Below are 13,319 nucleotides of genomic sequence, written 5' to 3'. Positions count from 1 at the left end.
ATGACAGTTATCTGCATGTCTACTGCAGACACCAAGATGCTGTATATGAGCAAATGAATGTCCACTTCAGCCAGGCAAAAGAGACCACACTTAGTAATAATTATTTCTTCATGTACAACTTATTTGTGTCAAATTTTTCCCCTAGATAAACTGATTCGTGTTTCATCTTAGTTAGCAGTAGGAAATACATGCTGAAGATATTACTAACCACAATGCAATCCCAAATGGCAATAAATATACAGTCTTGGTATCATTTAGAACAACATGAATTAGCCTAAGGACTATAAATTATTTGGTAGAAATGGACAAGCTTCACATTAAATCCTTGCAAGATATCAATCTCCCATAGCTCCTCTGTTAGATAAAAAAGTTAAAGCCTCATCTCCTCCAGTTTCTAAGTTCACCAGAGAGCTAATAGAAGAACATTAGGAAAGTGTTTGGCACTGCAGGCTGTACTTAGCTTATGGAGACATTTTACCACTATTTCTAGTGTGGCAGAACGAGAGAGTGTACAGTGCCAAGCATTCCCTCTACTTCTATGAAGTGTATGTTAATGCAGAGCAAAACCAGACTATCAAAAAGACACACTGCATTAACAGTAAGCCCCAATGCAGTTGCACATGTAGTAGCAGCTAAGGCTTGGAAGCTCACTGATCTTGGAGGTCTATGAAACTATTACCACTTTTAAGCATCTGTACAACAGTTACAGAAAACAGTCTAACAACTGCAATAAAGACGTTTACTTATTGTATAAATAAATATACAATAACACATTTTGGCAACACTGCATGGACTACATTTACTGTAGCTATTCATTCTCAAAGACAGAGACACAGTAGGGTGAGATGCACATCTAGTAGATGGTTGCATCCCATCCTGTTACATGATTATAAAAGCTCTCATAAGATAGGAATAAACAAAGTTACTCTTCCTCTTTATAAGCCTCCCACAGTCATTTGCCAAGAAAAGGAAAGAAAGGCAAAAAAAAAAAAAAAAAAGGAGGCAGAACAAATCACCAAAAGATGTATAAAGTATTCCACTAATAACAAGGAATTTCATGTATTAAAGTACATTCAATGGACACTATGCAGAATATATTTCTACAGCATGCACCCAGAAGTGATCACAAAAGCTTTGCAGGCAGATTCTTTGAATACCCAAGGAAATCCTATCTGAGAATATCCATGTACATTTAAACCAATCCCTAAAATGCATTAATCCTCTGTTGACAGCTGCTTAGGAGTCTACACGTAGTCTACATAGGAGCACAGGCATGAATACATTTTAAATTGGCTCCTGCATGACCTGGTGAGGTTTTTTTTTCCTTAGGCTTTTTAAGTTCAGTGTAAACCTAGTCACACTAATACTTCTGCCTCAAAACTAAGTTTTACTGCAGCCATTCTATAATTCAGTTTCTGTAAGTGGATTCTTAGCCTAGCATGTCATCCCTTCCCTACGAGTGATACAATCATGTAATTTGGTGTTACAACGTACTTTAATGCTCTTCCTTCAAATTAAGCTATTTTAAATTAAGCATACGTACATCTCAGAGTTCATACTCCATGTACTTCAGTTTTACAGACTTCACTCAGAGAACCACTCGGTTCAAACAGTTTGATGCAAAGTCACACAGCTGGTACTAAAGCACCAGAAAGCTAACTTTGTATTTAACCAGTACATCTCTGTGTATAAACACTGCATAATTTTGCTACTGAAAGGCTTGTTACTGTAAACCCTTGGAATGCCACCCTCTTGCTTTACAGGCACAATACATGTATTTCAAAAGGATTAGCATACTTCCATCCCCTGCTAAGGAAAAGAAGCATTAAAGGCTACAGAATGAAGAACAAACTTAGCTGCGTTCCAAAGAAAGCTCCAGATGTTTGCTTACTACTGTCGTGTCAGGGCAGAATTCAGCACAGTTAATGGACAAACCAACTCACTGCCCCTCTCTGGGAGCCTACAGTTATCTACAAAGAAGAAAAGTCAAATGGCTAGAGATTTCACTACTGAAAAAGGAGGGAGGCGAGTGGAAGGCAGGAGCACCAACACCTGAGTTGTGGGGCTTTTTAGTTTAAACCACACAAACTGCATTTATAATAGGCCCTGAAAAAACACTGCTGTGAGCACCAGCTTGCTCCATAAGCAGAATAGAAGCCTGGCAGTTCTTGATCAGGTACATCATTGGCTATTAACTTTCAGCTGTAACATCCAAGACTCATAGTAGATGGTGAAGTTCTGTTTGCTTTTGCTAAACTGCTCACATGCAATCTTGTTCTGGAATTCCTGGTCGGTAAAGTTTTAATGTGTGGTTCCGAGCAAGACAGAAGAACAACTGACTGAAATTAGAGCTTGAAGGCATAATCACGGCATAGATTTCACCTTTCATCACTAGAGGGTGCTGCATACGGGCTGGCCGGATCATGAAAAACGAAGTTTCCCACTTTGGGGGCTGAGGAAGCTGCCCGTGCACAGCAGCTGGCAGTGCTAGCCCAGGCAAACTGGAGGGCATCCAAGCATCCAGGGCATGCAGCCATCATGCCCTTGTGCCAACTTCGTATGTGTCAAATACTGTGGCATGTGTGTCTCCTGTCAGTTGCCTCTATTCTGTTCTCCTATAGCAGTAAGGTAAAAAAGGTAAAGGGTATATGGCTCAAGGGAAATACAACATCCTAAAAGGAAGATGTCTAGTAAGTGTAGCCTAATATAAGATGAAAACAGGTAAAAAGAGCTACTGAGCTTAACATTTACTGAGGGGGGTGGAAAGAAAGGAAAAAGTTATCTGTCCATGGTTAAGTATTGAACCTTAAAAAGTTGGCACTGTAGGAAGCTGGAGGCCAAAAAAGGGATGCTTCCAGTTTAAACAGAAAAAAAAAAAATCAGTTGATCAGATATTGTTTTAAAATTAACTGCTGTGTCTTTTCCTTTAAAAACAACAGCATTATAAAGTTGGGTTAACATTTCTAGACAGCTAAAAGCAGCAGCTGTTCCTGTCATCAAGAAAGAAAAGGAGAAGATAGGATTCTATTAGTTCGGCAACTCATTTTGTTTAATGTAGAACTGTAAGAATATCTCAAACAGATGCATCCAAACACATTCCAAACAGATCGGAAATCAGTGCTTCTGAATGGGGGATACTAAGCAGCACTATTGGGAGGGGGGAGGCTTAAGTAGGATATTGCAAGTTGCACATTCAGAGGACAGGTACCACTTCAGAAAATAAAAGCTGAAGAGAAAAAGTATTTATCAAAAAGGAGAAAGAGGGGGGGTGGGGATGATTTAAGTGAATGCTGTAAACTCACCAGCTTTGAAGCTGAGCTCATCTTGCTCTTGGCCCTCATAGTCATAGAGTGCACGTACTCTCACTTCCATTGCAGGAGAGGTATCTTCATCAAACGGATTAGTGTCTCCATTTGCATCAGTGGAAGAGAAGGGATTGTTGGACTCCTCATCAGACCAATCTGTAGGGTAGCCTTGGTTTTTCTCATAGCTGCTAACGCTGAAAACAGATTTTCAATTATTCTTTTTTGCTCTTAAAATAGGAGACTAGAAATACCACCAAGATACGAGTTCCCCTAGTTAAGCTTAACCTCCACTCTAAGGCAGAAAAGCAGCAGCATTCTTGCAATACATTTACAAAGTTAGAAAAAGGCAAAATTAAAAAAGGTATCAAAGACAACCTCCCCATGAACTCCAAAACCTTCTCTACCAAGCAGCCTGTGCAATCAACAGGATTATTTACTCTAGAAGGTTAAAGGTATGCAGGTACTAGATGACAGGAATAATCTATTATCTGGTTTAGGATAAGACATTTAAATTGCTTTGCAGAACCTGCCTCCCACGTCTCTATGCACCTCTACAGTAGCCTTCAACGCTTTTTGCATGTTGCAATCCACCAATAGAGAACTTCATTACACTGCAACAACTTGATCATTTAAACAAAAGTTCAGTGTTGAGCATGCACATGCCATTTAAGAGAGTGGTATGACACCCCCAGCGTGTACACTGAAGTAACAGGCAGCTGTTTGAGAAGGTCCTAAACAAAAAGAAAGCAACCGTAAAAGCAGATTTATACAGCAAGAACAGACAGAGCAGTAAAGCTCCAGAAGTAGTTGCAGTACAAAAACCTGTTGGTTTTAACAGTTTACAGGACTGGTAAAGGAAGGAAAAAAAGCAGCAGCAGTTCTGTTAGCAACTGCCATTAACCCCAGCAGTTTCAAACCATAGATCAAGGCAACAGATATGGCATCTGTTAGGAAAGACAAGTTAGGTTACAGTGTTGCTTACATAACCGCTTAAAAGGACTTCATGCACTGACCAGCAGTGTTACAGAAACCAAAACAGAAAACCCTGGATAGAGAAAGTGCAAGTGTGAAACAATTAAAAAAACAACATTTCACCAACTTTTTGATCTTATTGTCCTCCTTTTCACTGACAGTACTCCCAGTATCTTCTTCATCTTCAAAGGGATTGTAACTTGATTGTACTGACTGCACTGTGTTACTCTGGACACTAAGACTGCTAATTTGGAAAAGAAAGAGCATTATGGTGACCCTATCTGTTTTAGAGTAGAACACTGACATTGGTGTCCCACTATGCAGTTTCTTACCAGACCCCTTTCTCCAGGCAAAAACCAAAACCGTAACCAAACAGAAACCCAAATATCTATCAAGGACAGCTTAAGACTCAAGGAAGTTCACAAAATCTCACACACGATACATTTCTCCAGAATTACAATATCCTTCATGGACCATAATTTCTTTTTCCTACTGCCTGCAATAAAAGGCAGTGTGATTTTTCTAGCCAGTTACATTTCTTTCTACAGCAATTGGTATTAACAATTTTATATTAATCACATCCTAAATACTGAAGCGACTACATGTTTTGCAATCCAAGATCTTAAAGGTCTTTTCTAACGTTGTGGATTCTGTGATTCTAAGATTTCAAAGTTTAATTGTCATTTCTAGAGATGGAAAGAGAGCAACAGACTTAACTACCAGATTAGCTACAGAAAGTTCAGTTTCTCATTCAGTTTGAGCTCTTTTAATTACTCTTTGCTCTTCTTAATTAAAGAGAACTGTAAAGTGGAGAATAATTCAAAAAATGTTTTATAACCTGCAGAATCACATCACAAATAACTAACACTTGGTTGGACAGTGACTTTGATCCTATAGAGCTTAGTGTACTTGAAGATAACAATCCTTTCCAATTAGTCTTTTTAGGCATGAAAATATTAAATACCTGCTATGTTTGTTAGGCTGTGAAACTTGATCTCCTGTCTGATTAATACCAGTTAGAGTCACCCCATCAGAAGCCTTCTTTTTTTCTCTTCTACTGAGAGTGCGATTCAGATCTGCAGACCACTCCTGTCAATAAACGTAAAGCATGATTGAGAAATTTAATTGAACGATCACATTTAGTTTTCAGACTGAGTTACAGAACATAGATTTATACATATAACAGCACAATATGAAAAAGGTAAGTTACTTTAAGTGTTTCAGTTATAGTTCTCATCTAGTTCCTACCCTAGAAATGCAAAGCAGTATCTGTGCCACTCACAAAACCCCAATGTTACCTGTACTACCCTGCTTAGTATTCTGAACACCTTGAAAAGACTTAGAATACCAGACATCTGGCAGACAACTGGGGAAATAAAAGGAGTTGGCCAGTGCACCTCTTAAAAAGTTGTACTGAGAGGGCTCACTGTTTTAAATAAAGCCAAGACATGGCTTTAAAAGGTAAACCTTACATTTAATTTAAGAAGGTATTATAACCTAACTTAAAACAGGGCTTACTTCTCAAGAAGTGCTCCAAGAATGACCTATGAAGAAGCTAATTTTAAACTTCTGTATCACTTCTCCTGTCCCTAAGATTGGAGCCCTGAAGCTACTTCATTCTACATTTAGTGAAACTTACTGTCCTTAAAAGCCATCCATAAGAATTAAGGCTCAAACCAACACAACTGTTGACAACACAACTCATGATGCATTTGTAAAGTATCTCCTCCTTGATGTTCTGAGCCATTCAGATGTTTCAGAAGGCAGACAGACAGGCATGATGAAGCCTAAACACAACTTCTACCTATCAAATCAAATTAAGCTGCCTACTTATATAAAGCAGGAACCAACAGAGAACAAACTGGATTCAAGCAAATACCCTATGCTTAGACATGTTTGATCTCAGAAGCCTTGAAAATAAAAAACATACAGTCCAGAGATAGTTTGCTATACAAAAGATACCATTTAAGATACGTATTTTTAATACTTAATGGGACACTAAGGTTTTGCAAGTTGCTGTTACTATTGGTTTATTCATCTAGCATAGTCAGTCAGTCTTCAGTGATTTCTGGCTAACTTTTCAGACATACCTCATTATTTTAACTTTGTACAAATACATATTGGATTTCTGAGTTAGCATAGTTTAAAGACCACTGACCTAAGCATATTTGCAGTTTATAATGCAATTTTATATTCATTTGATCATGTTTTGTTTTTTTACTTACATCATCCTTGTAGCATGTAAATGAGAAAAACCAACTTGATTAGAAACACAGTAACAGTATTTAATCTCTTAATTATAATGTTTATAAAAAAGGATGGTAATTCCCCCACACAGAATTAACTGTTTTGGGCAAAGCAACTCTGCAGTAATATTACAAGTTTTATTTCTCAAACTTTCTAAACTGAAGTTGGTCAGTATTTTAAAAACCAACTGCTATTTTCCATTATGGTTAATAAGGGAACAGTGAACACTCCAGAACTGATGCTTCCGCTCCATTAATTTAAACCTAGAAATTATTGCAACTAAACCCATGATTCCGGTCAGACAAACTCATCTCAGTTACAGCTATGTGATACTCTGGTAACAAGTTCTGCACTGATACATTTTGGTACTTCCTTCCTGTAATAGTTAGCAGAATACTACTTAAAAAAAACCAACTCCTTTCTTTTGAAGATGGCATTCAGCAGTAAAATTACCAACTGGCTAAAGCTGTTCTAATATAACAACATCGAAAAAAATAGTTAAGATTTATAAATACCAATTTTCAGGACTGATTGAAGTATTTATTTCAAACTTTTTTACTTCAGGCTTTGCTGCCTACACTGTAATTATCTGCTAACAGCAAGGAGATTCAAACTGAAGACTGACACCCAAGGGGAGAAGTAAAACAGGGTAACGCATACAGCTGTCAGGGGTGTATCAAATAAACCATGGCATACTCATTACTTCAGTAAGTTTTTAGGTTAAAAAAAAAACAACCCAACAAAAAAAAACAAACCTCACTATAGGAATTTTCTGTTTTACCCCTTTACCTTTAAGTAGGTGTCTGATATAATTAACCTCAAAAAGCTGGGAGATAAGGAGAGCCCAACGGAAATCAAGAAATGAAAACTACTATGGCTTGTAAAAGCAACAACATTCACTGCCAGAAGCTTGAATGTAGTTGTTACACCAGAAAGAATATGACAGAGAGCAAAGAGAAAAAAAATAGACAAAACAAATCTGGGTTATAAGTACTGGGATCTTACCTCAAACTGAGGCCAGTTCATTGACATCCCTGGACCTTGATTAGCTCTAAACCACCGCAAGTCTTCAACAGCATCTGCTGTTTTGATATTCTGTTCCAATTCACGGTAGATGTTTTTGTAACTGCAAAACAAATTTGTCTTCAAAATTAGAATGACATTTAGAAACACGCCAAATCCCCTAGTCAGGTTTAAAAAAACAAGTTCGTATTTCAAAGTTCACGATAGTATTCAAAAAGCTTATAGCAAGACAGACGTTTTAAAACTAACAGACCTATCAATGACCTGCAAAAAAAGGAGTAGCCCAACCAGTAAGCTTGCTGAAAGTTCACAAAACCGTAAAACCCTTATTTGCCAGATTTTTGAATTCTGTGGACAATTCTTTAGAATTATGATTGTTGTATAAAGTAACTTCATTGGCTGTCATTAAATGTAGGATATACATAAGAATGTATTTAAATTACTGAATGCTAATCTTGAAGTTTTATGAATTTTAAAGATTGCCTACAAGACAGGAGAAACTGTTTTTGTGATAAGCCCCTAGCACTCTGAGAAAACTCCTTTTTAATCCAATGAATCCATAAAAATAAAAATCTCAAACTTGAAATTAAATGAGTTAAACAATTTTCCTTTGCAGGTATAATATCTGCTAACTGCTTTTATTATTTTAGCTACTCTCTGATTTTACTAACTGTGCTATGTCGACAAATACCAAATATTATAAAAAAGAACCTTACTACTTTTACTTATCTCTTAGTCTAATTGTTTTTCATTGAAGTTGAGTTCTCATAAGTAAAAAGTATTTTACAGAAGTCATGCTGGAGATGAAACTTTGATCCTCTGATCCTAAGCCATGCATGACACATTTGTTCTACAGACAATGACTACAAATACAATTGCATTTCATTACAACTGTATTATACAAAAAACCTCCCAGTATGCTGCAACACAGAGTTCAGAGTATAAAGAGGTTTTAACACAACAGCCCCAAAGCTTATAGTACGAGACACAGAACCGCTACCCTTTATTCAAGCTAGAGAAATCAGAGAAAATCCTTCTAGATGTATAGAACCAAGTCACTCCAAATTTAGAATTTGAATTCGTTAGTGCTACATGTCAAGGAGTCAAACTCTCTTAAAACATATTTCCGAATTTCTCAGATTCTATATATTGCTTGACTGCTTTAATATGTATACAGTATGGCTGTGCCCACCCTCCCCGTTCATGACTCTTTGAATGTATTTAAACAACAGAAAGTCTTGTATTTTTAGAGAGAGAATAAATCATTTCAAATGACTCACTCACCATCAATTAAATCAACAATAAAATGGAGATCTACATCTGTAGAAAACAGGGCAAGGCTATTTTCTGGAGTTTTGTTCTACATTTTTTTGTTTTGTTTTGGAGATTTGTCCTACGCTTTTGTTCTTTGGAAGAATAAAATACAAGATATGCTTTATACACATGACAGCATATGGAGAAGACTTTGAACTTAAGATGGAGAAGAGTTCAGCAATGGCCAACCAACAGATCTTTAACATTTATCTCCTAGTTAAGATAATTCCTTCAGACGGAGGTCTAATATTTTAACAATAAATGTGTTTATACTACAAAGGTCATGCTGTCTCGCACAAACAAATTCTAGATTGTTTTCCAATAAACATGCCAGATACATAATACTTCAAAACCCTCCTTTCCAATCTTTGATCCAACATTTTCTGATCCTAAGCTCTGAATCCTTTTGTGCAATGATTTTGGCACACGTTTGATTGTAAAAATGCAACAAGAATGAGGTCTTGGTTCATTTAATACTGTGTTAAATAAAACTAGCAAATGTTAGGGATAGATGCTAATCTGATCTTAGACAAAAGAAAGAATTATGCTCTTTCACTTACACTTCAAGCAAATTGTTGTAACACATTAGAAACAAACAGGTTCCAAACTCTACTTGAAGCATGGCTTACTTTTCATTGAAAACTATTGAGCATTAATATTGAAGTTTTGCAGTTTTACCTTGCAACATTAGACAAATCAAGATGTTTCTGCACTTCCAGTAACACTTCCCGAAAGAAACGTAAACGTTTTTCCTCAAACTGCTGACACTGTTCAAATACCTGCTCCATGTTTTCCATATACTGAGGAGTAGCATTATCTAATTCTTTCAGTGATTTTTCATACTTCTCTTTTGTCTAGGGGTGGAAAAACAAACTGTTAGCAATATATTTTATTACTATCCTACATAACAGACTTACCAGTGTAGTAATGGGTAAGATTTAGACCAGAAGTTCCCAAAGTGCATTTGCTTTTCATGACCACTGTCCCTATGCTAGGTCACAATAACAGTTATTTACCAAAAATGCAGAATAGTTACAATAAAGCTCTAAACCTCTTCTTGGCTTTTTAGGAGAAACCATGACAAATGTTAATGTAATATTAAAGATAAAAACCCAAGAATCCACAGAGCAAGTCAGCAGGCAGTCTTTCAAGTTACAGATTGCTTACTTAAAGTTCTTCAAATAACTCCCAAGTGTCATCTTTTCTCCTTCAGTATATTTACATAGTCCACTGTGAGTTGTGACAAAAACCCGAACACTGTATACATCCCTATGAACATAAATTGCATTTCTGCAAGCTCAGTTAACAGACAGAACATCGGATGCTACCTAATTTACAGAAATAAGTCAGACAGGCATTAAAAGACTCCACATGATACAACATCAGTCCTTTGGATCACAGAACAGCATCCTCAGAGGGAAAAGATGTCTTTGAAGAAAGTCACGCAAGAAAAGCCTCTCTGTACCAGCCTGCTGAGGAGAACGAATGCAATATAACAGCATGTCATAAAGTGTAGTTATTTATTTATTTAAATGGCTACCAGCTTTCCTAAAAACTAATGCATTCTGCAGTCAAGAATGGCTACAAGCTCAGATGCTGTCAGCAAATTTTAAGCAGCTATCTCCCAGCATCTCGAGTGAAATAACTCAACCCTCACTACTAAATGAGTACAATGCTGTCCCAGAAGTTCCCTGTCTTGCTCTACTTTGTTCCTTGCTGAAAGTATTAATATGAAATAGAGGCAATACACTATTAATTCTTCACAGAAGAACTTGGCAATAACATACACTTTGGAGAGAATACCATATTTTAGTAAAGAACTGTAACTGAAAGTGAGCTACACTGTAGTCCATGGCAAATTCAGGAAGGAAAAAAAAAAGGCTTAAATATGCACAAAACTATAGGTTAAAATGATTGCATACAAATGGTATGTTAGCATACAGTATACCTTTAGTACATCTTGTTTGCTTCTCTCCACTTTGTCTTGTAATTTCTTAAGTTGTTCAGGATTTAGTGCTGGATCAGCTTTGCTGTTTGTTTCCCTGGATATAGCCAGTTTCTCCTCTTTGCAGGCCGCATGGTACGCTTTCTTTGCTGCTTCCACCTACAAAGTCGATTTGATTATTTGCACCTGGGACAGTTTATACAACAACCATCAACTGAATCTTTTAGCCTTATAATCATGTTGCAATGCCTAAGTCTCAGGTTTTGTTTCAGGATGTTCTCTCTCTTTTTTTGGATACTTTTGTTTTTAATTTAGGCCAAGGAACAAACAGTACACAAGAATCAACATAAGGAAAGCACTGCAGTACTTATGAATTAGCATTCTCTCACCATAGAAAAATTGTCATTCATGCATGTTAGAGAAGTGTGGAACATTCTCAAGGAAAGGTTTACAGAGAGCCCCCACCAGAACGTTTTTCCTGATACCCATGTTCTCCTGCTTCCCTTCTTCTATAAACCTGTTATTTAAGAATAATATTATATGACACTGAAAAAAACTGAAAAAGAAAACCCAAACACAAACACTTTCCTCCTGCTCATTTCTTTGAGCAAATTTTAACTTTGAAATGCAGAAAATCAGATACTGTTAAAATGCTAACTTATATTCCACTTTTCCCAGATTTCCACTGAAGTCACCAAGATAAGGAAAGACCAACAGAAAAATACTTATTTTCAGAAGAGGACAGAAAGCAAGAGATCTTTTTAAGAAAGGAGGGTCCAGCAGAGAGAATAAGGAGTTTACTCCCTTGTAGAGATCTGAGACATGAATATACTGTAACAGAGGATATCTAATACATAATCTACTGCTGTACCTCTTTCAGCTTTTTTGCCCAAGGTTTCTGAGCTTTCCTAAATCCATCTTCTGCTTCTTTGGTTTCCTTAAATCCTCCCATCATTTGCTTATGAAAGGCTTCCTTCTGCCAGTTCTTGATTTTTTCAAAGTCTTCATTCATCAGTGAACCTTTTACTTCTAGATGTAGTTCACTCACTTTTTCAGCTTCTGACATAAAAGCACACCAAGCCCTTTCTACTGTTCCATACTGTGGGCCTAAACACAACAGAAAGTGTCATTCTCAGTAACCATCACCCACATGGAACTTATATTCCCAAGAAACTACCTGAAGCTATTGATTTATATTCACTTGTAAACAGCAATATCAATGCAAACCTAGAAAACAGAACAGTTGCTTTTGAAATAAATTCAGATACGAATTCAGGTACGAATTTTGACACCAGAACAATATTCGTTTAGCCTGGCCTCCTTCTCCCTGTACTGTGATTCTCAATATTCCACTTATTACCTCCTTAATGAGCTGCCTTCAGTTTCTCAACAAGGATAACCAGGAAAGGACAAACTATTTCAGAATATATTAAAATGCTATCAGATTAGTCTCCATTAGAGCAATGAATATGTCTTTTATTACTAGTCTTTCCCTCACAGCCACTGCCCCCTCATTATTCAGATACACTTTCAAACTATGTTCTATACCAGCAGTTACCAGTAGAAACAGCTGGCTCTCCAGCTATATTCCAGAACTGAATCTATCTGGATACCTCAACACTGGAGGCAAGATTCATCTGCTTCAGTAAGAAATAAGCAAACCAGCAAAGGAGCAGGGCTTTGTTTGTTTTAAATCAATAAAACCTTGGCCATTTGTTACATTATTAAGCCTTTTGCAAAGGCTCAATTACAGGCTAAAAAAAAGCACACAATTTATACATTGTACTTACCAAAATAAAGATATACAGAAACCACTTGAGAAAGGTTTCAGAGTTCAAAATCAGAATACATTACCTTTTTCCACAAGTTGTTTCCACCTTTTTGCCCATTCTGTAAGCTGCTGCGCATAGACCTTCTCTATTCGTGCCCGCTCATGAATACAGTTCATAAGATCATTGCAAAGTCTGTGACCGTCATCAATCCGTTTTACTGTCCGCTTGTAATTTCCAACCTATAAAGAGATAAATACTTAACAATTCCTGCTTAAAAGCTCTGAAAATAAATCTCCAACACAAACACAGTTACCTAGGAGAAGATAATCTAGTAGCAGGAATTAATCAATTAGAGCATAAGGTATTTTTTAATTAAACTTAAAACTTAACTGAAACAGTACTAGAGAGGTCACAAGTACTGTAAAAAAGTTCTTAATTTTAAAAGTTAAAACTTGTTTTATTAGTCCTGCAATGTAATTATGGGCAGTCATCACAATTGTTCTGCATTATTATTGCATGGTAATGTTTTAGATAATCAAGATAATTCAACACAAATACATTTCCCTCTTCCATCCTTATTACGAAGTACCTAATGCCTTACGTTTATGGGTTTAATCTTTCAGGGTCAATAAAACTGCAAAGACATGCAAAGGAGTACTGCAACATCTGTCAAGCATAATAATAGTTTCTGTTTTAAGAATGCAGTGTGAAAGAAGCATAACCACTCTATATACAGCAGAT

At 36.6% G+C, this 13,319-nt stretch overlaps 1 protein-coding gene across 4 annotated transcripts in view; it reads right to left on the bottom strand.

Moving 5' to 3' along the window:
- Positions 1 to 13,319, bottom strand: part of PACSIN2 (protein kinase C and casein kinase substrate in neurons 2) — a 56,551-nt gene that overhangs the window by 1,896 nt on the left and 41,336 nt on the right. For 2 of the 4 annotated variants that reach the window (XM_061359425.1, XM_061359442.1), the window contains 8 exons: positions 12,661 to 12,817; positions 11,678 to 11,913; positions 10,810 to 10,965; positions 9,540 to 9,715; positions 7,530 to 7,650; positions 5,242 to 5,366; positions 4,405 to 4,521; positions 3,303 to 3,499 (listed from right to left, as the gene is read on the bottom strand). In XM_061359425.1, the coding sequence (XP_061215409.1) occupies positions 3,303 to 3,499; positions 4,405 to 4,521; positions 5,242 to 5,366; positions 7,530 to 7,650; positions 9,540 to 9,715; positions 10,810 to 10,965; positions 11,678 to 11,913; positions 12,661 to 12,817 (1,285 nt within the window). The remainder of the gene's footprint in view (positions 1 to 3,302; positions 3,500 to 4,404; positions 4,522 to 5,241; positions 5,367 to 7,529; positions 7,651 to 9,539; positions 9,716 to 10,809; positions 10,966 to 11,677; positions 11,914 to 12,660; positions 12,818 to 13,319) is intronic. The other 2 variants (XM_061359434.1, XM_061359448.1) reach the window with 2 other exon arrangements.

Source organism: Neopsephotus bourkii, unplaced genomic scaffold (assembly GCF_033783945.1).
Source record: "Neopsephotus bourkii isolate Nb327-2 ecotype Australia unplaced genomic scaffold, CSIRO-AGI_Nbou_v1 NB_107, whole genome shotgun sequence".
Lineage (NCBI taxonomy): Eukaryota > Metazoa > Chordata > Aves > Psittaciformes > Psittacidae > Neopsephotus > Neopsephotus bourkii.
This window is presented reverse-complemented; position numbering and strand designations above follow the sequence as displayed.